At 38.9% G+C, this 26,467-nt stretch overlaps 2 protein-coding genes across 4 annotated transcripts; both read right to left on the bottom strand.

Annotated features, from left to right (window-relative positions):
* Positions 1-5,941: 5,941 nt before the first annotated feature.
* On the bottom strand, positions 5,942-26,343 carry LOC132285293 (probable receptor-like protein kinase At5g24010). Of its 3 annotated transcripts, none has more exons than XM_059787465.1 (2): positions 23,743-26,343; positions 5,942-6,163 (listed from the first exon to the last, which is right to left on the bottom strand). In XM_059787465.1, the coding sequence occupies exon 1, from the start codon at positions 26,191-26,193 to the stop codon at positions 23,761-23,763; it is 2,433 nt and encodes an 810-aa protein (XP_059643448.1). In that variant the 5' UTR covers positions 26,194-26,343; the 3' UTR covers positions 5,942-6,163; positions 23,743-23,760. The 3 variants fall into 3 exon arrangements, with proteins under 3 accessions (XP_059643448.1, XP_059643447.1, XP_059643446.1); XM_059787464.1 differs by lacking the exon at positions 5,942-6,163 and adding an exon at positions 7,698-8,000; XM_059787463.1 differs by lacking the exon at positions 5,942-6,163 and adding an exon at positions 15,049-15,142.
* Positions 13,504-14,172, bottom strand: LOC132282054 (uncharacterized). The gene has a single exon (XM_059783686.1). The coding sequence runs from the start codon at positions 14,170-14,172 to the stop codon at positions 13,504-13,506; it is 669 nt and encodes a 222-aa protein (XP_059639669.1).
* Positions 26,344-26,467: the final 124 nt, after the last annotated feature.

The following is a 26,467-nucleotide window of genomic DNA, read 5'->3' as shown; positions in this document are numbered from 1 at the left end:
TCTCAAGTAAGAAAGAGCTATTGATGTTTGTGGGTACCATTTCTAGAAACCCTCACGAGACTTCACTCGTCCACTAGGGGTAACCTAGGGGTTTAAAAGGCTTGTTGCATATGCTAAATGCAACCGTGATCCCTACGAAAGTGGTGTTATCTTTATTTGCTTAATTAGTTCATAGTTGTATATATGTTTGTTTCATTTCCATGTTGTAGTTCATTGCTAGGGACTAGCAATATCTAAGTTTGGGGGTGTGATAAGTGCTTAAATGTTGCACATTTCAGCACCTAAGTTAGGGTATTTCAGTCTTTGCATCTATCTTAAGTTTATGTTTTAGTCCTAATTTATGTTTATGTGTATTTCAGGGCAATAAAGTTAAAATGAGCTAAGAACGGTCCAATTAAGCCTTTTTGGAGTTAAGCAAAGATTTTCAGAAAATGGCACAAAGCGGTCAATCTCCGGCCTTTGATGATGTTCCCAAAGATGGAGAAGCAAACCAAATAGCCCGGGGCAAAAATGGAGCTGAATAAGGCTTAAAGGAATTTTCCAACTCTGGGGGATCGATCCCCCAGGGTGGGGGATCAATCCCCCAGGACTTGGCAACATTGCATATTTTTATTTTAATGTTTGGGCTTATTTTGTAACCTAGTGGGCTTTAATAGGTTTATTACTTAAGCCCAGTAAGGCCCATTGTTTTTAGGGTTAGTATTTATTAGTTTAGTGATTTAGTATTTGGGAATGAAGTTTTGATTATTATTTTTTAATCTGTATCATGAGATCGTTCTCTCTGGAAGAAAATGAAAGGAAGAAAAAAAAGCGAGGGTTTCAAGAATATTTTTTACAGAGGCTTTGTCTACAGTTGAAGGAAGAAGAAGAAGGGCCAAAAGATGGAGATAGGACTTGTTGACACCATAATCATCTCCTCCATGAGCTAGTTCTTCACTTAGGGCTTGGATGAGCCCTAAGTTCATGTAACCCTAACCTTTGTATTTCTTTTCTTGGGGAATTATTATGTTGTAATTAAATTGTATAGCCTTGCGATTTCTTAATATATACATGCTTGATTTGATAAATTAGGGGTTGTATTGATAAATTCTTCCATTGAAATCTCCAATTGACTGTATGTCTATGTATGATTAATTAGGGATTTTATTCTTCATTAGATGATTAGAATTTAATTCTTCCATTGATTCTATATGAAAATTGCATGTCTAGGTGTGATTGATTTAGAATTATACTCTACACTAGATACTTCTTTTACTTGTGTTTAGTGATGGCCATAGCATGAGACTTAGTTGATACAATTGTCAATTAATTTGATGGATAAAGGCTTAATCATGATAGATTGTTTTACAAATTAGCTTATTTGTCATTAGTTAATTGTAGTAAAGTAGGCAATCTGGGCTTGATTATTTTAATCCATGCTTCTAATTACAATTAGTATTATCTTCTTGATTGATGTGTGCTCTTATTGGATACATTTGTGAATGTGTATGGTGGGTTATGACGTAGTCTTGAATGGGTTCTACACTTTAGTTTAATTGTCATTAGGTAGACAATTCATTCTTGATGTTGATAATCGATGTTTACAATTGTGATTTGTGATGATAATGTGACCACATCTATAATTACACTAATAAATTCCCCATTAATTGAAAGCATATGGTTAATTGCATGGGCTTAGTGGTGAATCCTAACCCTAAGACTCTCTTCCTATCTCTTTAATTCTTAGTTTAATGTCATTTCTATTTTCATGCTTTTAATTGAATTTTAGTTTAATCACTCCACCAAAATATTTTTTCTCTCACACTCTTTCTCTCTCTCTCTCTCTCTCTCTTCTCTCTTTTACAATCTAATTAGCATTAAAATCAAGTTTAGTCCCAACATGTGTTCAATCCCTTGGATTCGATCCCTTCTCACTTCATACTACATAGTATAAGTGTCTAGCGGTTTACAAATGTAAACTATGATGCCCGCTTGATACCATTTCCAAAACCAAAGTGTTGTGCATTATTTTGTGCACACGCTCGGGTCGCATCAAATATTTTATTATTATGCTTTTGACAGCTGATGGTTTAAAGTATGTAGAGATTTCTTCTATAAATGGTTTATGGAAGTATTTTTGTTATTATTTTTGTTGTAATAATAAAGGATTATCACAGTGGAGTGATTGGTTTTGGATAAACAAACAAATATTTGTTTATATGTATGTTGTGTTAAGACAGGACGATTACCAAGGAATATATAAACGAACTTGTGTAAGTCGATGTGGTAGTTTTGTTTTTGAATGATGAATTTCTAGGATAGCACGACAATCTAAAAGGGAGTAGCGTCGGAGTACTTTAGTTACCTCATGTGTTTTGCTCTACGGAGTATTTAGCATTGGATTTGGATAGTTTAGTTGGTGTCACTAAATGTTGTAGGCTCATATTTCTAGCCAATCTAGTGGTTCTGGATATGCACACGCATGCTGTGTTACTTAGGATGGATTGGTTGTCGCACTACCATGCCTAAGTTAATTGTTTTGATAGGTCTATTATGTTTACCATACCTGGTCAAGACATGTATGTCGTCGTTGTGCCACGTTCTAGCGGGGTCATTACCTATTTATTCCATGTGGAGGAGGAAACGGAGGAGGGGACTACTGTGTCATTGGATAGGATACTAATTGTACAGGATTTCCCGGATGTGTTTCAGGAGATTCCAGGGTTGCCACCTAGTCGTGAGATTGACTTTGTGATAGACTTAGCTCCAGGCACAACGCCTATTGCTAGGGTACCTTATAGGATGGCACCCGTGGAGATGCGCGAGCTAAGGGATCAGATTCAGCAACTACTCAACCAGGGTTTCATTCGCAGGAGTACTTCACCCTAGGGAGCACCGATTTTATTTGTGGAAAAGAAGGATAGTTCGCTCTGCTTGTGTATAGATTACAGGGAGTTGAACAAGGTTACGATTCGTAACAAGTATCCGTTGCCCATGATTGATGACTTGTTTGATCAGTTGAAAGGAGCTACCTATTTTTCTAAGATTGATCTGCGGTCTGGGTATCATCAACTTCGGGTTCGGGAGCAGGATGTTCCAAGGACAACATTTCTCACTAGATATGGATCTTATGAGTTCCGTGTCATGCCGTTTAGGACGACTAATGCACCAGCAGTGTTCATGGACCTAATGAACAAGGTCTTCCAGGCTTGTTTGGATCAGTTTGTCATTGTCTTTATTGATGATATCTTGATCTATTCTCGGACGGAGGACGATCGTGCTAGACATCTTTAGATAGTCTAGCAGACACTTCGTGAGCACCAGTTGTATGCCCAGTTCGAGAAGTGTGAATTTTGGCAGCGGGAGGTGAAGTTTCTGGGTTATATGGTGTCAGAAAAGGGAATAGCGGTGGATCCGGCCAAGGTTTCAGCAATGGTTGAGTGGGGACAGCCTACTTCACCTACTGAGATTCGAAGTTTTCTCGGTTTAGCAAGATATTACAGGAGGTTCATTCAGGGGTTCTCAAAGATAGCAGGACCACTCACTCATCTGACTAAGAAGGGTGTACGGTTCGTGTGGGATGAACAATGTCAGAGAGCTTTTGATGAGTTGAAGATTCGGTTGACTTCTGCACTGATTTTGTCTACCCCACAGATCGGGATAGAGCATCTGGTCTACACAGATGCTTCTTTGCAGGGTCTTGGATGTGTTTTGATACAGAAGGAGTAACCGATTTCGTATGGATCTCGGAAGCTTAAGCCTCATGCGCTTAATTATCCAACACACGATTTAGAGTTGGCAACTGTAGTATTTACTTTACGCATTTGAAGGCATTATCTGTTAGGTGAGTCCTTCAGATTATTTAACGGCCATAAGAATCCGCAGTATTTGTTCACTCAACAGGAGCTGAATATGAAACAGCGCCGGTGGTTGGAATTTGTGAAAGACTATCAGTTCTCTATACAGTATCATCCAGGGAAAGCAAATGTGGTGGCGGATGCACTCAGTCGCCGACCTATTGGTAGTCTTTCTGCTCTATTCACTACTGAGTGGAATGCGTTAAAGAAGGTGGATGAATTATCAGATGCGTTCATGGCTTGTATGGTAGTTACACCTTCTATCATTCACAAGGTTTTGAAGGCACAACTCGCGGATCAGCAGTGCATTGACAAAGTTGCAAAGATAACTTTCGGAGAGGTTCTGTTCTACTATGTTGGGGCTGATGGAGGTTTGAGGTACAAGGGACAGTTAGTGGTACCTTCTGATGATGATTTGAGGAAGGATGTCATGACTGAGACTCACCACTCTGAGTTTTTTGTTCATACAGGAGGCGACAAGATATATCAGGATATGAAGCGGCAGTTTTGGTGGGCAGGTATGAAGAGGGACATTGCTCTTTTTATCTCGCGATGTAGTACTTGTCAGATGGTCAAGATTGATCATCAGAGGCCGCCAGGAGCTCTACAGCCACTACCGATACCGGAGTGGAAATGGGAGAGCATTTCTATGAACTTTGTGGAAGGGTTGCCAAATTCCTTCAAGGATCACAACTCCATTTGGGTTATTGTGGATAAACTGACGAAATCAGCTCACTTCTTGCCTATTCGCACTGATTTCATTTCGAAGCAGTTGTTGAGGCTTTACATTTCAGAGATTGTGAAGTTGTATGGCATTCCATTGTCTATCATATCGGATAGGGATTCGAGCTTTGTGTCAGGATTCTGGAAGAGTTTTCAGCAAGCTTTGGCTATAGAGTTGCATCTTAGCACTGCTTATTATCCTCAGACTGATGGACAGACTATGCGGGTGAATCAGATTATGGAGGATATGCTTCGGTCGTGTGTTCTTGATTTCAAGGGCCACTGGGAGGATTACTTACCGCTTGTGGAGTTTGCTTATAACAATAGTTTTCAAAAGACTATTGGGATGGCACCATTTGAGGCATTATACGGCCGACCGTGTCGATCACCCGTTTGTTGAATGAAGGTTAGCGAGAGCAGATTCTTGGGTCCTAAGTTTATCGAGGATACTTCTGAAAAGATAGCTTTTATTCGAGATCGCATGCGTACTGCCCAAAGTAGGCAGAAGAGCTATGTTGATCGTCGCATTCGGGCATTGGAGTTTCAGGTTGGGGATCAAGTTCTACTCAAAGTGTCTCCTATGAAGGGAGTTATGCGCTTTGGGAAGAAAGGGAAGTTAGCACCGCGGTTTGTGGGTCCATTTATGATTACGGACCGAGTTGGCACTGTTGTTTATCGATTGGCACTTCTGGATAATTTGGATCACATGCACATGTGTTTCATGTTTCCATGTTGCAAAAATTTCTACGAGATGAAGATCGGTATCAGCATATTGACGTTGGGACGATTGAGTTGCAGCCGGATGCAACTTATTTGGAGCCACCATGTCGTATTGTCGACCGTCGGGATCAAATCCTTCATAACAAGGTTATACCTTTAGTTCGTGTCCAGTGGAGTTATCACAATGAGGCTGAGTCTACTTGGGAACGGGAGGACGTCATTCCCTTGTAGTTTCCTAAAATATTGGAAGAAGGTAAGAGCGAATTCTGAGGACGGAATTCCATTTGCTAGGGGGGAAGAATATAATACCCCTAATTTTTAAAAGGATAATCTCGATATTTTGATTATTATGTTATTGAATTTTTATTTGTTTAACTATTAATTATTTGTTTAATTGGTTATTCTGGTGTGTTTAATTGATTACTTACCTTTGCCTTTGTGATACCCCTCGGATCCAAGGGGTATCACACCTCTCATCTTTACCGGACCATCAAGCTATGTGATACCCCTCGAATCCGAGATACGGGTTGATCAGGCCTAGGCCCAAACCCGAGGGAATATCAAACAATTAATATATAATCGAACACAGATGACAAAATGAATTTAATAAATAAAAGTTTAAAAGCTTAAAAGAATACTAAAACATAATCCTTGAAATTAAATACTTAAAATCCTAAATAATAAAGTTGTAATAATCCAACTCAAAAACCTTCAAGGGTACAACTCAGGAATCCATCCAGTGGACCCCTAATAAGAAAACCAAACTGAAATAAAACTAGAAGAAATCCATAATTAAATCATGGAGAGAGATCCTACGTCGTCGGAAGAATGAGTGACCATCTCTGCTCAGCACGAACAAGCTCAAGACTGGAACTGACGTACACCTGAAAAATAGGAGTGGGTCAGGCCCACAAACAAGTTCTATCCTACTACCATCCAAATAGAAACTCGATACGCATATACATCCTAAGCAATTCAATAATAGCTAATAGTCTATAAATATATATATATATAGTCACACTAAAGGACACTCACTGGACTATAAGCCGGTCTCAACCTGAATAGAGGTAACATGCTAAAACGCACACGAAGTGGGCATGTGTACCTAAGCCTAAACAGGGTACACCTCCAACCATCGTATCCAGTTATGCATTCCAATGCATATACGCTCCCTAACCGTCGATCCTGAGACTCATGCTCATATCAAGGTACCATAACAATATATTTAAAATCCATCATGTATTCTAGTAGTGCCGTTCAACTAGTTATTGCCATGACACTACAATCGATAGGACTTAACTTTTAGTTAATCCAATTCTTAATCCAGAGTAAGTAAGACTTAGCGTTTTTGAGCTAATCCCCTTAGTATGTCACCGTCCCATACCGGCGCATACAATTCATCCGTCCAGTGCTGATAATATAAATGATAGTAAACATTACAATATCAACATATCCAATATAAGTATAACAAGAATGTATAAATAGCATGTTTGTTCAATACTACCAGTAAATGATTCTCTACAATTTAAAATGCAAAGATATAACTACAACCATTCTGTAACCTACAATAAGCATAATAATATCAACAATAGAATTAACATGCTTATTGTAATTACTCCACAATATCCCACAAGTTGATACAAACAATACTTTGTAAACTAGTTTCTTATTAAGCATTAACTGAATTTATATTAGTTGACATGCTTAATCCCATACCACTGTTACATGATTTAAATATGAAATTCCTAATTCAATTGCTAAATTTAAAAATAAGCAACTTGAATTGTCTGTAACAAAATCGTCACACAAACTTTCTTAAGTGTTCCCGCCCGTTCCTACCTTAGCTTCTTATGGTGCTGAATGTATCACCATGTCTTCTGAACATTTAACAAAGGTTTATACATTACTGGGTATCCCTAAAACAGCTCTTGAATCAGCCTGGAACCCTAAAAATTCAACCACAGTAGCCTAGGTTTGCTAGAAAAATCAAGAAAACTGGAAGACGTCAAAGGAACCGCCTCCAACCAAGTTGGAGCCGCCTCCAACTCTCTTTGAGCTGGCTCAATGATTCCATGGAGCCGCCTCTTCTTTCCCCTCTCTTCCTGATTGTTTGTTTCGTCTCCGATGATCTCCATTGTTTCCGTTCCTCTCTGTTACAGCCTCTGATGCTTTTAATTATGTTCAGACTTAACCAAAGAAGACTCATCTAACTTCTTTAGGCATTGATTAACTGTAATTAAACAAGGAAATATACACAGTCGAACACAAGACAAGCAATACACAACTCGTTTTAGCACATACTGATGTAATAAATTTTAAACATGCAAAGTCAATTTAATTCCGTTTAATGATTTCCTAGAACTGCTTAGGCATGCAAAGAACACGAGTAAAAGGGAAAGAGTAAGGTGTAACACCCCTAACCTGTCCCAAGTGTACTTTTCAATGCACATACAATAGGATGAAAAATGAAACTGAAAAGTTATAAATGACCATTCATAATTTTCCCCGAATATATATATACATCCCAAAACATAAGTCCTTAAAGTCCATTAATTATATGCCTTTGAGACGAGTACTACTGCTATTACATGGTCAAAATATAGAAGACTTCACATAGATATAACATATACAGTGATACAAAAAAAAAAAAAATTCATAGGTGATAGTTCAAATCCATCTAAGCTTGCGGAGGGATGTCCTCAACGACCTCCTTTCCATGACCTGAAAAAAAATATAATAATGATGGAGTGAGCATAACGGCTCAATAGAAGTTACCTAAAATGCACTCCTTAATACTTTCGTGAATCCACACAAAGAATAACTATAAGTAAAAGGGATCATGCTTGTCGGGAGATACAATCATACTACCAATGCAACTCTATGACGGAAATGAAATGCAATGCGAATGAAATGTCAATGCCACTCCCCATGTCCAAAATCCAACCAACGCCTTAGTTATCAAACCGTTAATGTAACCCGGCCCAAGGTAACCCCCCAGTGCCACAAGAGGAGGATTGACCACTATCCCTGACCTAAGGTAACTCCTTAGCGTCATTTGGGGCCTAGTAACTCAACCACACGTAAGGCAATTCCCTACGTCCCCTCTAGGTCCCATTAACAACACGGACATAAGGTAACTCCTTGCCGCCCGGTTTTCACAAACTTTAGTTCAAAACCTTTCCCAAAAAATTTCAATTTGTTTTCATTTCAAAACTCCTCCTTAACAAAATTAGTTTTGCCCCATTGTTTCCCAATGTAATGCATAATTTCTACAAGTTATCTAATATCATAAGACCAAAATATTTCAACTTCAGAATTTCAGCTGCCATCCCATATATACAACAACTAACATGGCAGTATTTATACAAGAACAATACATTCAATCTTGTACAAATTTCAGCAGCATAACTAGAGTAAATACAAGCATACTTAACATGTATTGTTTTCAACAATAATACCACATTAGACAATACCATTTAGCATGCAATTAACCAATTCTAAACATACAACATATATCTACAGCACATATGCAATATAAGGAAGGTTCATAATTATTATTATTATTATTATTATTATTATTATTATTATTATATATATATATATATATATATATATATTTAGGTACCTACACACATCAGTACAGGAAGCCACGAAAATTCAATTTTTGTAGAACATATAACATACAAACAATGTTTGAGCACCGGGCAGAATAGTCTCAAATAGGCATGTACAAAATTTTAGTTTTCGACATACAAGACATTACCAACATTAGAGAAACAAAAATTCAATTTCTAGTACATGTTACACACCATGACAAAAGCTAAAAATTTCAGTTTTTGAATCACACTTAACATGCTTGAAAGAAGGTTCAATTTAGAGAATTTAATTCACTAGAAATAAAGGTTTTGAGGGTTAGAACAACTCCTACCTCAATTCAAGCTAAGACCCACAAAATAGCCTTCAATTGATCAACTAGAACCACCAATGGAAAGGAGAAAAAAAGAGGAGTAACTTTCTCTTTGAAGCACCAACCAACAGCCCACTTCCAAGGTAATTTTAAAATTTCGCTATGAAGGAATGGTGTGGATTTTTACATCAATGGAAAATCCTCTCTCCAAGGAACATTTTATGTTCTTATGGCAGCCCCAAAATCTTTCTAGAAAGCTATCAAAATTAAGCTCCAAAAATAAGCTCTAATGGAGGAAAGAAGAAGAGAAGAAGAAAGAAAGAAAAGAGAAGAAGAAATTGAGATTAGCTGCCGAGAAGGAGTCTGTAAGAGTTAGTGGAATGCTACCATCTAGTGTATAGGTGTCCTTTGCATGAGAAAGAGCTACCAAGTGTGGTGCATGTGTCAAGTGGAGAAGTGGTCAAATGTGTGACCATGCAATTGGACTTAAATGCCTTCCCAAACCATCATAAATCACCTCTATGCCATTCCAATGCCAAAAGACTATCCTATTCCCACATCATTATATATATTATAGCAACAAGACAATACAATAAAATAAATAAATAACTAAATAAATAAATAAAATTAGGAAACATCACAGCCTCCCCAACATAAAAAAATTTCGTCCCCGAAATCGAGTCGTACCTGAGGAAGAAAATAACTCCAAATACTTGGAACGGATATCTTGCTCTCGTTCCCAAGTAGCTTCCTCAATGCCGTGATGTCTCCACAGAACCTTCACTAGCGGTATCGTCTTGCCTTTTAACAACTTCTCTCGGGTGTCAAGAATCTGGACTGGTCCCTCCTCGTAGGAAACATCCTCAGCAATGTCCACATCAACTTAACTCAAAATGTGAGATGGATCCGGCTCGTACTTCCGTAACATCGATACATGGAAGACATTGTGAACTATGTCCATCTATGGTGGCAAAGCAAGTCTGTAAGCAACCTCTCCTACACGATCCAAAATCTCAAACGGTCCAATGAATCGTGGCGACAACTTGCCACTTTTCCCAAATCTCATCAATCCTTTCCATGGAGAAACTTGTAGAAAAACATAGTCTCCTACCTCAAAAGATAACGGCCGTCTTCGCTTGTCCGCATAACTCTTCTGTCGGCTCTGAGCTGTAAGCAACCTCTGTCTGATCAACTTAATCTTCTCGGTAGTCTCGAGTACTATATCGGGTCCTAAAGCGGCGGTCTCACCCACCTCAGTCCAACAAACAGGAGACCTACAAGGTCTACCATATAACGCCTCAAATGGAGCCATCTGGATACTAGCCTCATAACTGTTGTTATAAGCAAACTCAATAAGCGGAAGGTGATTCTCCCAACTACCTCCCAAGTCAAGCACACACGCCCGAAGCATATCCTCCAAGATCTGGATAGTACGCTCCGACTGGCCGTCTGTCTGTGGATGAAATGTCGTACTAAGATGTAATGCTGAACTAAACGCTGCTTGAAGTCCTTCCCAGAACTCCGAAGTGAATTTAGCATCCCTATCTGACACAATGGTTACAGGAACTCCATAAAACCTTACAATCTCCTTCACATAAAGTACACCAAGCTTCTCTGCATCATCTGTTGCCTTAATAGGTAAAAAGTGAGCCGTCTTGGTCAATCTGTCAACGATGACCCATACGGCTTCATTACCCCTCTGTGACCTTGGAAGACCTGTCACAAAATCCATAGCAATATGTTCCCATTTCCACTACGCTACAGGTAATGGTTGCAATAAACCGGCTGGTCTCTGATGCTCGGCCTTCACCTGCTGACAGGTAAGGCATCTAGCCACAAACTGTGCAACATCTTTCTTCATCCCGTTCCACCAATACTGACGTCTCAAATTGTGATACATCTTGGTACCACCTGGATGAACTACAAAGTGGGAAGTATGAAACTCCCGTCTACATGCAAGGTCCAATCTTTCACTGTCTCACCACCAGAGATCAAGGTATAAAGGGCATCAAAATCTAGATCCTGTCTCTATGACTCAATCACTCGTCTGATAAGAGTAGGCTGAGCAACAAGACTGAACAAGAATGCTGGCTCACTGCCAACATCATCATCAAAACAATACAATCCTATCTCTGCTAAATCCTTAAGCATCTTCCACTTCCAAATAGCCAAACAGGCCAGAGTTCCACGAGATTTCTGGCTTAAGGCATTTGCTACCACATTTGCCTTGCCCGGATGATACTGCAAGTCAAAGTTGTAGTCCTCCAAGAATTCAACCCATCTTCTCTGTCTATTGTTCAAGTCCTTTTGGGAGAAAAGGTACTTGAGACTTTTGTGATCCGAGTACACCTCGAATTTCTCACCATACAAGTAATGTCTCCAACACTTCAAGGCAAATACGACTGCCGTTAACTCCAGATCATGAGTAGGGTAGTTAAGCTCGTGAGTCTTCAACTGTCGAGACCCAGAAGCCACTACTCTACTATCCTGTATCAAAGCCACGCTCAGGTATCACCAACACTGGAGTTGTAGTCAATCTTGTCTTCAACTCTTGAAAAGATGACTCACATGCTTCATTCCACACAAACTTGATCCCTTTCCGGGTCAAACAGGTCATAGGCACTGCCAAACGGGAGAAATCCTTCATAAATCTCTGATAGTAACCCGCTAGGCCAAGGAAACTCCGAATCTCAAAAATATTCTTGGGTTACTCCCAATTCAAAACTACTTCAACCTTTGATGAATCTACTGCTACTCCACCTTCTGAAACAACATGCCCCAAAATTGTCAAAACTCATATTTCTCATATTTGGCATACAATTGGTGCTCCCGCAAAATCTGTAAAACAATAATCAAATGGATCTCGTGCTCCTCCCGAGATCGTGAATACACAAGAATGTCATCTACGAAAACTACCACAAACTGGTCTAAGTAATCGTGAAAGACACGGTTCATCAAGTCCATGAATGCCGCTGGCGCATTAGTCAAGCCAAAAGGTATAACAAGGAACTCATAGTGTCCATACCGCGTACGGAACGCTGTCTTTGGGATATCCTCATCCCTAACCCGTAACTGATAGTAGCCTGACCTTAAGTCAATCTTCAAAAAACAACTGGTTCCTCTCAACTGATCAAACAAATCATCTATCCTTGGCACAGGATACTTGTTCTTAATGGTGGCATGATTCAACTTTCGGTAATCAATGCACAACCTCAAAGAACCATCTTTCTTCTTAGAAAACAAGATCGGTGCGCCCCACGGTGACACACTAGGTCGGATGAAACCTTTCATCCTCAAATCATCAAGTTGCCTCTTTAATTCTTCCAATTCAACTGGTGTCATACGATACGATGCCATAGAAATTGGCGCGATACCTGGCATCAAATCAATAGAGAACTCCACTTCTCGGTATGGAGGCAACTCTGTCAAGTCCTCCGGAAACACATCCAGAAAATTACGAACAACTGCAGGATAATCTTCTTCCACAACATCATCTTCTTCGGCTATAAGGCTAGCCAAGAAGTAATCACCACGACTACGTCCACGAACTCCATAAAATGATGAAATGTGGAAATCACTCCGATCTCCCACGAAAAAGAAACAGTCTCCCTCAGGAGTGCAAACTGTGACTCTACCTCTGAAACAGTCGATCGTGGCATGAAAGGAAGCTAACCAATCTATCCCGAGAATGACATCAAAGCTAGTCATCTCCAAGAGGATAAGGTCAAACACAAAAGTCCGCCCAGCTATCATAATAGAACAATCCCGCATAACTCGGCTCAATGACACTGAAACCCCAACTGGCGTATCAACACACAACGCCCGATCCATGAAACTGACCTCTAACCCCGATGCAAGTGCAAATAATGATGAAATGAAAGAATGAGATGCACCAGAGTCAAACAAAACACGGGCCCAAGAACCAAATACTGGAAAAATACCACGAAGAACTGATGGTCCAGAAGATGCATTGGCCTGAGCAAGTGCAAAGACACACCCCTATGGTGCCTGCGCCTGAGAACTACCAATCTGAACAACTGACTACTGCCTTGACCTAGTAGGAGCATCCCTCCTGACTGGCCATGAACCCTGTGAAGATATGGCAGGCTGAGGTGACGGCGGCGGTCTAAAATCTGACTGAGCTGTATCAGACTGTGACTGTCTCTGCTGTAACCCTCTACCACTACCTGTGCCTGCTCCCTGATTCGGACAATTCTTCACCCTATGGCCCTGCTGGCCACAACCATAACAAGCTCTTGGTGCTGCGGAAACTGTAGACAAGTTCATATGACATCTGGACTTGTAATGTCCAGGCTGCTAACACTGATAACAAACAACTGCACTCTTATCTGACCCAGCTGGCATAGGAGTGGTAGGAGCAGATCGTGCAAACGGATGCCCCTGAAACTGAGATGAACCACCCCTGTTCTTTTTCCCTGAAGGTCCCTCTGCAGATGGTCCTATATTCCTCTTTTGCCTCAATTGTTCCCTTCTTGCTTCTTTATCTTTGGCCTCCACCTCTAACATTAATGCCCTTTCCACTACCTCAGAATAAACCTTGATGCCCTGTGCTATTAACAACGGCTTCATTTTGTAGTCAAGTCCGGAGCTAAACTTCTGAACCTTATCAACTTCATTACTCACCATCTCTGGAACAAAGCGGGAAAGAGACGTGAACTTGTTCTTGTATTCTGTCACTGACATATTGCCTTGGATAAGGCCAATAAACTGATTCTTTAACTCCCACCTATTGGAGGCAGTGAAATATTTCTCATAGAACAGCTCCTTGAATCTATCCCAACTTATCTCTTCAACTTTATATTGATTTGTTATCGATTTCCACCAAAACTTGGCATCCTTTGTAAACTTATAAGTAGCTAGGATAATTTTCAAATGATCCTCCTTCACATCCATAGAAGTTAATTGAGTTTCAACTTGCTCCATGTAGTCATCCGCTACCATAGGATCTGCACCACCTTCAAACATTACCGGCATCAACTGAGAAAACCCTTTAATAATCTTGAGACACTTCTGAGCCGGCGTCTCATCAACTTGAACTGTAGGTTGTGGTGCCGACTGCGACTAAGCCGCAATCGTTGCCCTCACGGCACTTTGCAACAAATGATTCAACTCTAATGCCACAGAACCTTTACCTACTTCTACGGGTGCTTCAACATTATCCCTCTTTGTGGGGACAACTGTTGGGGGAATCAAGTCCCTAAGAAGTGTGTCCTCATTAACTGGCTCTGCCGAATTGGAGCTCAAGCTCTCGCCAACATCACCCCTTGTTGGCCTAGGGCCAACTTCCCTGGGTTCCTCATGCCGTGACATCGTTCTATAAAACAAATAAAACGATTCAATAATGATAACACTAAGGTCTAACCGTGAATAACTCAACATAAAATGATGTTATACTAACACTTAGCATGCAAGACTAGGCAATGAACACATTAATATAAGCATATAAGCACAGAAACACGTAAGCAAGTAAACAGTTAAGCATGCTCTTTTTCACATAGCAAAACACTTTAACAATTAATCACATAACCTATGCAAATGACTTCCCATGCAACCCCTATGTAGGCCTCTACCCATCGTCCTAATGCCTTTCGAACCAAGGCTCTGATACCAAATTTGTAACACCCCTAACCTGTCCCAAGTGTACGTTTTAATGCACATACAATAGGATGAAAAATGAAACTGAAAAGTTATAAATAACCATTCATAATTTTCCCCGAATATATATACATCCTAAAACATAAGTCCTTAAAGTCCATTAATTATATGCCTTTGAGATGAGTACTACTGCTATTACAGGGTCAAAATATAAAAGACTTCACATAGATATAACATATACAGTGATACAAAAAAAAAAAAAAAAAAAAAATTCATAGGTGATAGTTCAAATCCATCTAAGCTTGCGAAGGGATGTCCTCAACGACCTCCTTTCCATGACCTAAAAAAATATATAATAATGATGGAGCGAGCACAACGACTCAGTAGAAGTTGCCTAAAACACACTCCTTAATACTTCTGTGAATCCACACAAAGAATAGCTATAAGTAAAAGGGATCACGGTTGTCGGGAGATACAATCATACTACCAATGCAACTCTATGAAGGAAATGAAATGCAATGCGAATAAAATGTCAATGCCACTCCCTATTTCCAAAATCCAACCAATGCCTTAGTTATCAAACTTTAATGTAACCTGGCCCGAGGTAACCCCCTGCGCCACAAAAGGAGGATTGACCACTATCCCTGACCTAAGGTAACCCCTTAGCGTCATTTGAGGCCTAGTAACTCAACCACATGCAAGGCAATTCCCTACGTCCCCTCTAGGTCCCATTAACGACACAGACACAAGGTAACTCCTTGCCGCCCGGTTTTCACAAACTTTAGTTCAAAACCTTTCCCAAAAAATTTCAATTTGTTTTCATTTCAAAACTCTTCCTTAACAAAATTAGTTTTGCCCTATTCTTTCCCAATGTAATGCATGATTTCTACATGCTATCTAATATCATAAGACCAAAATATTTCAACTTCAGAATTTCAGCTTGCATCCCATATATACAACAACTAACATGGCAGTATTTATACGAGAACAATACATTCAATCTTGTACAAATTTCAGCAGCATAACTAGAGTAAATACAAGCATACTCAACATGTATTGTTTTCAACAACAATACCACATTAGACAATACCATTTAGCATGCAATTAACCAATTCTAAACATACAACATATATCTACAGCACATATCCAATATAAGGAAGGTTCATAATTATTATATATATATATATATATATATATATATATATATATATTTAGGTACCTACACACATCAGTATAGGAAGCCACGAAAATTCAATTTTTGTAGAACATATAACATACAAAAAATGTTTGAGCACCGGGTAGAATAGTCTCAAATAGGCATGTACAAAATTTTAGTTTTTGACATACAAGACATAACCAACATTAGAGAAACAAAAATCCAATTTCTAGTACATGCTACACACCCTGACAAAAGCTAGAAATTTCAGTTTTTGAATCACACTTAACATGCTTGAAAGAAGGTTCAATTTAGATAATTTAATTCACTAGAAATAAAGGTTTTGAGGGTTAGAACAACTCCTACCTCAATTCAAGATAAGACCCACAAAATAGCCTCCAATTGATCAACTAGAACCACCAATGGAAAGGAGAAAAAAAGAGGAGTAACTTCCTCTTTGAAGCACCAACCAAAAGCCCACTTCCAAGGTAATTTTAAAATTTCGCTATGAAGGAATAGTGTGGATTTTTACATCAATGGAAAATCCTCTCTCCAAGGAACATTTTTTGTTCTTATGGCAGCCCCAAAATCTTTCTAGAAAGCTATCAAAATTAAGCTCCAAAAACAAGCTCTAATGGAGGAAAGAAGAAGAGAAGAAGAAAGAAAGAAGAGAGAAGAACAAATTAAGATTAGCTGCCGAGAAGGAGTCTGTAAGAGTTAGTGGAATGCTACCATCTAGTGTATAGGTGTCCTTTGCATGAGAAAGAGCTGCCAAGTGTGGTGCATGTGTCAAGTGTAGAAGTGGTCAAATGTGTGACCATGCAATTGGACTTAAATGCCTTCCCAAACCATCCTAAATCACCTCTATACCATTCCAATGCCAAAAGACTATCCTATCCCCGCATCATTATATATATTATAGCAACAAGACAATATAATAAAATAAATAAATAACTAAAAAATAAATAAAATTAGGAAACATCACATAAGGTTAGAACTTGCCTTTGAGATTCGGTTCAAAAATTCCAACGTCGTCTTCTTAAGTTTCTCCGACGAACTACCGTAATCCTCCTCTGTTCCTTCTCTGCCTCCACTGTCGTGAATAAGGACCCTAGGCAGACATCTTAGGTGAATATTTATAAACCACCCTTAAACCTAAGTCCAACTAAACCCTAAACTGAAACTCAGCCCATAGAGAAAGCTAGGTTAAAACTATGTCGGTTACTTATGTGTATACCCTATAGGCAAGCAACCCTACAATTACATTAACAACGAATTAAATTTAATTAAATAAATTCATACCATTAAATCAACTAATTAAAACAAATACAATTTTAAAACAACTAATTACCACAAAACAACTAAATAACAATTAAACAATTAACACAATTAAATCAATAAGTTGAATCAATTAAATAAATTAACTATAACTAAATCAATTAAATCAATATATATACACTTAAACAATAAAAATGAAATTTAAACAATAAAAAAAATACCAGGACTATCCTTTTTTAAAATTAGGGGTCTTACCATGCGCACAATTCCCGCGACCTCAGTCACAACAACCCACTGACTCTTCAAAAGAAAAAAATGCCTACATGGCAACACCTCTCTCTCTCTCTCTGGCTCTAAAGTCTAAGTTTCCCACAATCGCCTCAACTGGCATACAATCCCATCACATAACTGACAACACGCAACAAACAACTTATAATCCCTAAACCACATTTAGATCATACCTCAAACCATTCTACTTATCAGCACTACACATCACCCTATAACGCCTTGACTACCATCATCCTCGAATGACACTTGAACCTCTCATCTTTACCGGACCATCAAGCTACTACCAAACAATTCATCCTCAAACATCCTTAAGGTAACACCATCATAACAAGAGAATAAGTATCACTCTCGATACTCCCCCACAATGACCACTATTTACCACTAGAAAAGAACCTCCATACGGTAATGTCATGTCGACAAATCCTTAAAACAAAAATGAACATAAAAACTAGAATGCTCAACACTCAACTGTCACCTCAAAACCATCAAACAAGAAAACTTTATACCCTAGGTTCAACATCACTACCTCCCCTCTTCACCGTTCCTCAGAACACCCTTGGCCTCGACAAAAGTCGAATGGGCTAATAACTAAACCTACAAGATCAATTTTGTCCCAATCATCCTTGTCATCAGTCCACCTCTTTAGATCCTCAAACAACTAGCACTATCTCCTGATACCTAAGAGCTGATTAAAATACAATCTCCAGTCCACATCTTTCAATTTCTAAAACACAATCTATTTGGTATGCATCACCTACCATTTATCACTTCACCTACAATGACCAAACATACCAATGACCCCATGCCACCTGCCTTATAGTGTAATCCTGCTCTACACAACTAAAACTAACCACTATACACTACCTCGAGACTCTCTCAACAATCGTAACAACCTATAACCCTACTTATCCACCAAACCATGTAATCAACTCACTGAGAGTTAATTACCCTTAACACGCTCTTACAACTATCCAAAATGAAAATCACTCCTTGATAACCCAATCTCCAAAACAGACTTTTACAAGACACAAAATGATCCACACCTTGCAACCGGTCCTATATCACCTCAGACCTACAAAATCCAACAAGTACCCACAACAGTCAGAACCAACACGCCTCCTCAGACCGTACCAGAAGATACATATCTACATCCTATAGACTACATTCGTGACTCAAATAACTTCTGTCACACCTACCACGACTGGTTCGAAAAGAGTCTCCGCACCAAACCACAACTCAAGTCATGAGCACTAATCCCCTAAGGTCATACCTTTCTCCCACAAAACCTTCACTCGCACACCTGACCCCACTGTCACAAGAACCTATACACCGATGCATGAAACTCACACACAACACAGACACCGTGCCATGAAATACAAACCCATCCTGAAGTCGTACTCTTGACACAACCGTGTCCTATCACATAAGTTCAACCAATGAATCCATTAAAATATTATGTAAAATTAAATATTCCGTTCATCATCATCATCATCTCATATAATACACACTTGCACAACCCGTGCTCAACTGTCCGTCACATTACAATGCACCACTTACATGCCATAACCCATACTTACAGCTCACCATCCATAACCCATACTTACAGCTCGACATCTTATCACATATAACATGCTTTCAATCATTAATACATAAACGTTCTAGCCATGTAACACATATTTTAACATTTAAGCACATAAGCATGTCAACACTTAGCAAGGAATCATGTCTCTTAAAACTGTAAACACAAAAGCAATAAAACAAATAATTAGTTATACATGCTTCTCAACAATTAAGCACCTTAACACATAAACATACAAACATGCAATTCAACTTCTCATGCAATCCTAGGTAGGCCTCTACCCGTCATCCTAATGGTATTCGAACCATTTCTCTGATACCAATTTTGTAACGATCCGAACCCGAGGGTCCGAATCGCTAACCGAGTCCTTACCCGAACCCGAGATCAACTAAGGGCACTACCATCCTTTCCTATGTCAATACATAATATACATGTCATCCCAGGGTTTATAAAATAATAATAATAATAATAATTAATTAATAAATAATAGTAATAAAATGAGATCATAGTTACAAAATATGTCAAACGATCTACTAACCCATCGAACCCTGTGGAGGAGCGTCGTCCGCCACTTCCCTTCCATGTCCTGAAAAATGTTAATAATAAAGGGGTGAGCATAAGCTCAGTAAAAAGTGTCTAAGACACACCTCTTATAACCCCGTGAATCCACGTATAGAATAGAAAACAAGATAATGGGATCATACTCTACCAGGGATGTAAACCATACCCACAACATCCAATATAAACACAAATGTCATCCAAGTCACAAATACACCATGTATGCCAATGAAGTACAATGCCATACTCATGTCGTTCCCCATTTCCGAAACAATTCCGTTTCAACTTCCAAACCGTTAGTGTAATCCGACCCAAGGCACCTCCAAAGTGTCACGAGGGAGGGGTTGGCTAGTCTTCCTCGACCACATGGCACCTCCATGGCGTCGCCTGGGTAGCTCAACCACACTAGAGTCTCTCTCTACCTTCTTTAGATCACACTAACACCACAGACCACTAGGCGCCTCCTAGGCGTTCGGATTTTCGCAAACACTTTCCAAAAAAAAAAAAAAAAAAAAAAACCATTTTTCCAAAATCATTTTATTTGCTTTCAAAACATTTTTCCCATTTTCCTTTCCCAATAGATGCATGAATGCTTCATACTTCTAAACACAATTTAATAATAAAATTCTACATGCTCTTCTTTATCATCATCATTTTATTATTTATTTATTTATTTATTTTTATATAAAAAATTCTAAACAATTATTTCACAACCACAACATCAATTTCCATAGCAATTGAGAATTTACAAGTCACATAATATACCAAAATTAAGCATGCTTCTTCACAATAATGTAAATAGCCATGTATATAACCCAATTAGCATGTAAAATATATTCATCATTTTGTGCACATACAACCACAATAGCAATGGACAAGATAATTAAAATTAAGCATGCTTTAGGTCAAATTAAAGAGCAAAATTCACAAAAATTCAAGAAATCATGGATTAGAACACCCCTACCTCAAATTTGTAGAAAAACCCTCAAAATGGGTCTCAAATTCGAAATCCCATGGGAGGCCAAAAGCTGAAATTGTTTACATCAACTTGAAGATCTCACCGAGCTCTCCGTTTTGCCGCAAACGGCATCAAAAATCTCTCAAAAATGAGAAAGCAATCAAGGTCTAAAGCTTTGAAGAAAAGAAAAGAGGGAGAGAGATTTACGTAAAGAGAGAGAAACTGATGGTTACATATGGCCATTAGGCCTTTGAGATGATTTAATGAAATGGTGGGGCCCACTTGCTTTTAATATATCCTTTATCATTTATTTTCCACCACAAATATATATATATATATATATATATATCTTTTAAATCCCAACCACACAAATTAATACATCACCGTGAAATTGTGCAAAAAAAAAAAAAAAAAAACAATGCATGAAATGTAATGGACCCGTGACGCAACTCCAGTACATAACAAATCCGGTAACGGGTCCCACCCGGGACCATCCGGCCCGAAAAATGAAAAAAATACAAAAATGGCAACCTTGGCATTTCAAAGTGTCCTGGACACAATGAAATGTCCCAACCAACTCTCGGACACAACCGGCACACTCCGCGGTGTCCGGTGCGCAAAACGAGAAAGGACGAGAATGCCCTTGCATGAACGAAAAATTCCAGAAAAATGGAAATGGCGAAATTCAAAAATATTACACCTAAGGGACACCTCTTGAGACCCCGTGAATCCACACAAGGAATAGGAATGAAGGAATTGGGGTCATGCTACTTCAAGGAAGAATACAACCACAATAGCAACATTAATAATCTGAGTCATGTATGAAGTATGTCGTGCAATGGGGTGCTATGCCATGTAATGTCACTCCCCATCTCCAAACCATTTCCATCTTCATTTCCAAAACCATTAATGAAACCCATCCCATGGCAGCTCCATGGCAGCACGAGAGGAGGATTAGCTAACTGTCCCTGACCCATGGCAACTCTATAGCGTCATTTGGGGCCCAGGTAACTCAACCACGCTAGGGTGATCTCCCTAGTACCCTCTAGGCCTCACTAACGCTGTGATCCCTAAGCAACTCTTAAGCAGCCAGGTTTTTCATAAACCTTTTCAAAACTTTTCCCCAAAACCTCATTTTTCATTTCTTTCAAAACCAATTTCCCATTTCCATGCCTAATGCTATGCATGAATGTCTCATGTTTTCTAATGCCATGTCAAGTAAAGGATTATTACAATTCACACATCAACATATTTCCATATTGCAAATTCTAGCAATTTAAACACAATAGGCATGGAAGATAATCATTTAAACATGTTTTCTCATATAATATCAACTAACACACATAATCATATAATTTATTTAGAACAATTTAATCATTTTACAATAAAGTCAACTCAATTAGCATGCTCGACAACAAATCAAAAAGAAAACTCACTGATGATTATAATTTAATTACCCGTGGATAGGGGAAGATCGTTAAAGTAACGCGCTATCTCATAAGATTGAGATAGGCTCTACAGACTAAGATAAGGACTACGACTAAGATAAGGGTTACAGATTACGATAAGAATTGCAGAATATGATAAGGATTAGGCCAACAGATTATGATAAGGATTAAGGACGACGTGGACGCTACGTAACATCCTGACCCAAGTCCTATAAATAGGGAGGGCTAATCGACGTTTGGAGGTAGGCAAAAAACCCTAACTCAATATCTCGATTTCTCCAGAGAGATTATCATTCATACTGACTTGTTCGTCGGAGCCTACTCCACCGGTAACACACCGGTGTTTGTAGGATCACTTTTTCTTCTCTTTATTCAGGAAGTCAGATCAGATCCGGGTTGTGCAGAATCCATCTTCAACACTCACTAAAGTGCTAGAAATTGTATATTAAAAACTCCTACCTCAAGCTAGATGAAAAATCCCCAATTCCCAAGCCCAAATTTCGAAATTCTTATGGTTAGCCAAACAAGAAATTGCTTACATCAATATGTAGATCTTGACGAGCTCTTCGATTTGTCGTAAACGACATAACCAAACTCCTAACGGTTAAAGATTAATCAAAGCTTGAAACTTTGAATGAAAAAGAAGAGAAAAATGAAAAGAAAATAGGGAGAGAGAGAGAGAGAGAGTGCCGAGGAAAGAAAGAATTAGAGAGAGAAAAGTGAGGCCAAAGTTGGCCTCTTGGCTACAGATGCATTAATGGTGGGTCCCACAACTAAAAATCCACCTTTTTTACTTTTCTTTTCCACCACACATACATATATGCATACAAACCATATTATTGCCACATAAAACACAATAATTAAAAATGAATGAGATGCAAATGAACTCAAACAAAACTCCCGTACGTGACAATTTCGGTAGCGGGTCCCATCCGGGACCTTCCGGCCCAAAAAACAGAAAAATGCCGAAATGGCAACCGTTGCATTTATAAGAGTCCTGAACTCACATAAATGTCCCAACCAACTCTCGAACACACCCGGCATACCCCGCGGTGTCCGGCACGCAAAACGAGAAACGACGAAAATGCCCTTGCAAAAACGGAAAATTTCAGAGAAATGGAAAATAGTGAAAAACAAAAATATTACAAAAATGGTCCCATAGAGGACAATAATTCTAAACTAAATGCAATAAAGTACTGGACTGGAATGAAGGTGAAGCCAAGTTCAATTTTAGTTGCATCAATTGACAGAAATTAGTTTTACTACAATTCCTAGAATTCATCAAATGGAGCCTGATGGTTTCACACCTGCTTGCAGCCAAAAACAATGGTGAATGGAAGCCCTTATGCATGCTATATGGTACCAAGCAGTTTGCAAAGCCATGGGGAACAAAGTTAAAAAAGGCCTGCCATGGTACACAATGGCATATATATACAAGGATTCCTGAAAAAGAACATACAAGTTCACGCTGTAGAAATCTATGGCCTTTGATGAATGATTACAACATTTCATTATGTAGTTGCTCACTTCACCAAAGCATGGACATGAAATAGAAAACAATTAAGGACTGAAGCTTAGATGTCATAATAACTCGAACTGATCCTTATTCAACTTATATATCATTTAGAGAAGAAATCCCAATTTGATGCTAAAGAAAGTTAAATAACACAAGTACCTCTCAAGCCAATAGACCTTATCTGGGATCATCAATTCTTAATTGAGAAAACACTTCACTAGCAGTTGTTTCGGATCCATCATTCCTTTCTGTGGGCACATCATCTTTCTCAATTGAGAAGCTATGAGAAGGAAGACTCTGAGTAACAATCAATGGCAGCTGCAATGAAGCATCTATTGTGCTATCCTCAAATGGCTCTGTGCTCGTAATAGATTGTTGAAGCTCCAGTGCATATTTTAAGTCCCACATCACATCACCCATAGTAGGCCTGTCAGCACCACATTCCTTTAAACAATTCTCAGCTATTTCTCCGAATTTTCTCAATGAACTTGGATTGATGTCACCAACCAGCCTAGGATCAATAACTTTTTCAAGCTGTCCTCTCTTTTGCCAAGACATCGCCCATTCTGCCAAGTTCACTTCCTTCCCAGGCAGTGAAGTATCGATAGGTGGTCTTGCACAAAGCACTTCCAGCAGAACCACTCCAAATGAGTAAACATCAGATTTAAGTGTTAACATTTGACTTCCATAATATTCTGGATCAAAATATCCAAAGCTGCCCTTTACATCAGTAGTGACATGGGTTTCGTCAAGATGACCTGTTCTTGAAATACCAAAATCAGCAACTTTGGCCACGCAATTTCCATCAAGCAGGATGTTTGTCGACTTTACATCACGGTGAATGATTCCCCCATCTGAACTAGTGTGTAGGTAATTAAGACCCTCAGCAGAGCCAATGCAAATTTCAAGCCTTTGCTTCCAAGACAATGAATATTCTGTAGATGGTGCAGCAGAGTTTTTACTCGAATTGTATAGATGATCTCTCAGTGTCCCTTTTTCCATGAATTCATATACCAGTATCATCTCAGACCTTTCATCACAATACCCAATCAAGGAAACCAGATGGCGATGGCGAATCTTGGACAATATTTTGATCTCCGTTTGGAATTCTGAGAAGCCTTGTTGATGCCCTGCTTCACCTCGTTTCACAGCCACCTTCATACCATTCCTGAGAGTTCCTAAATAAACATTCCCAAATCCACCTGAACCAATCATTTTTTTCTTGTCGAAGTTCTTAGTTGCACGCTTTATTTGAGCAAATGGTATCTTTAGCCCAAGGTTCATTTTTGGAACATTTGAGTCAGATGTTTTTCTGCATCTCAAAGCCAACACCACTATCATCAAAATGGAGACAATAACCACACCACCGGCAGCTAAACCGACTATTAGAGACAGATGATTCTTTTTCGATTCTTCTTCCACAAAAGCAGAATTACTCTCCTTCATAAACTCCAATATTTCCAGCCCATTCAGAATGGGAGGGTTATCCGAGTCCAGCATAGTCCCTACACTGATATTCATAAATCCAGATTCATCAGAATCAACCACAAAATCTAAGCAAAATGGAGCTGCCACCGGGTTAAAGATTTCATAAGGATTGACTATTTGAATAAACTTGCTATAGATATAGAGATTGAACACAAGAGTATTTTGTGACTCACTCTCTATGTCACAAAAGTGAATCCTTACAAGGTGGCTAGCCTTCTTACTCACATCAAAACGCCAAGTTATGTTGGATATATTTGACTTCACATTCAAGACTCTGGCAGTGTTGTAGACAAAATTTGGGGCAATATATTTCGTAGCATTACCGTCCTCATATTTAATACCTTTGGGGGGCAACTTGTTTGTTGTAGATTCCTGATTAATTAGATAACCATCATCTGATGTCCAGTTCCTCCAGAGAGTGTCATAATCTGACCCAAATGAGTCACCTCCAACATTGATTCTATAGAGGGTTTTTAAAGCCTGAGAGGGCAAACCTCCTGAAGTAAGATTAGCTTTTCCTCCAGGGGTAACGTGAGGAGCAGCATCCGGGATGAACTTTGGAGGAGCTACGAAGACTTCCAAGGCATTTATGAAAGCTAAAGAAGTTCTTTGATACGGTGTGAATTGAATTATGAACTTCTTTGGATTGATGGTGATCAGGAATTCCTTGATCACAGGGGTGTTTGTACTGTTTCGTACACTAAAATTTGACAATAAAGAAAACCCTTGAATCGAGACATTAAACACAGCAGTGGTGAGATTAGTATGTGATGAGAAAGGGTAGAAATGGAGACGAACCAGATAAGTGCCCGTCTCATCAATTGTGAACTTGTATGAAGATTGGCGGTTAAATATTCTTGCTGTATGATAGAGAGCCGATGGATTCCTTGTGGGGCTGTTGTCAGTTTCAGTGCTGCTCTTCTTGGAAAAGGAGAAGGTACCTGAATTCTCATCTCCTACAAAGTTCCTATTGCTCAAGTTCATGTTGGACTTTGATCCACAATTGATGAAGTACTTTAGTGGAGGAGTGTAAGCTGAAGAGAGAAGTTGAAGAGAAGAGAGATGGAGGAGGAGAAGGAGAAAGAAAGGGGAGAGAACGTTGTGGGAGTGCAGCTTTTCCATGGAAATTTGACCGGAATTGCTACTTTTTCAGTGGGGGTGAAGCTTATCAGTAAACAATAATGTAGATGACAAGAACCAACTTGCTAAATTAAACTTTTTTAAAGTTAAAGAAAGACTATTGAAGCTTTTCCATGGAAATTTGATGGGAAAAGCTTATCAATAAACAATAATGTAGATGACAAGAATCAACTCGCTAAATTAAACTTTTTAAAAGTTAAAGAAAGAAAGACTATTGAAGCTTTTCCATGCAAATTTGATGGGGATTGCTACTTTT

The sequence above is a fragment of the Cornus florida genome, unplaced genomic scaffold, assembly GCF_030987335.1.
Source record: "Cornus florida cultivar Cherokee Brave unplaced genomic scaffold, ASM3098733v1 CherokeeBrave_3.0.0_Hap2_Chr11, whole genome shotgun sequence".
Taxonomy (NCBI): domain Eukaryota; kingdom Viridiplantae; phylum Streptophyta; class Magnoliopsida; order Cornales; family Cornaceae; genus Cornus; species Cornus florida.
This window is presented reverse-complemented; position numbering and strand designations above follow the sequence as displayed.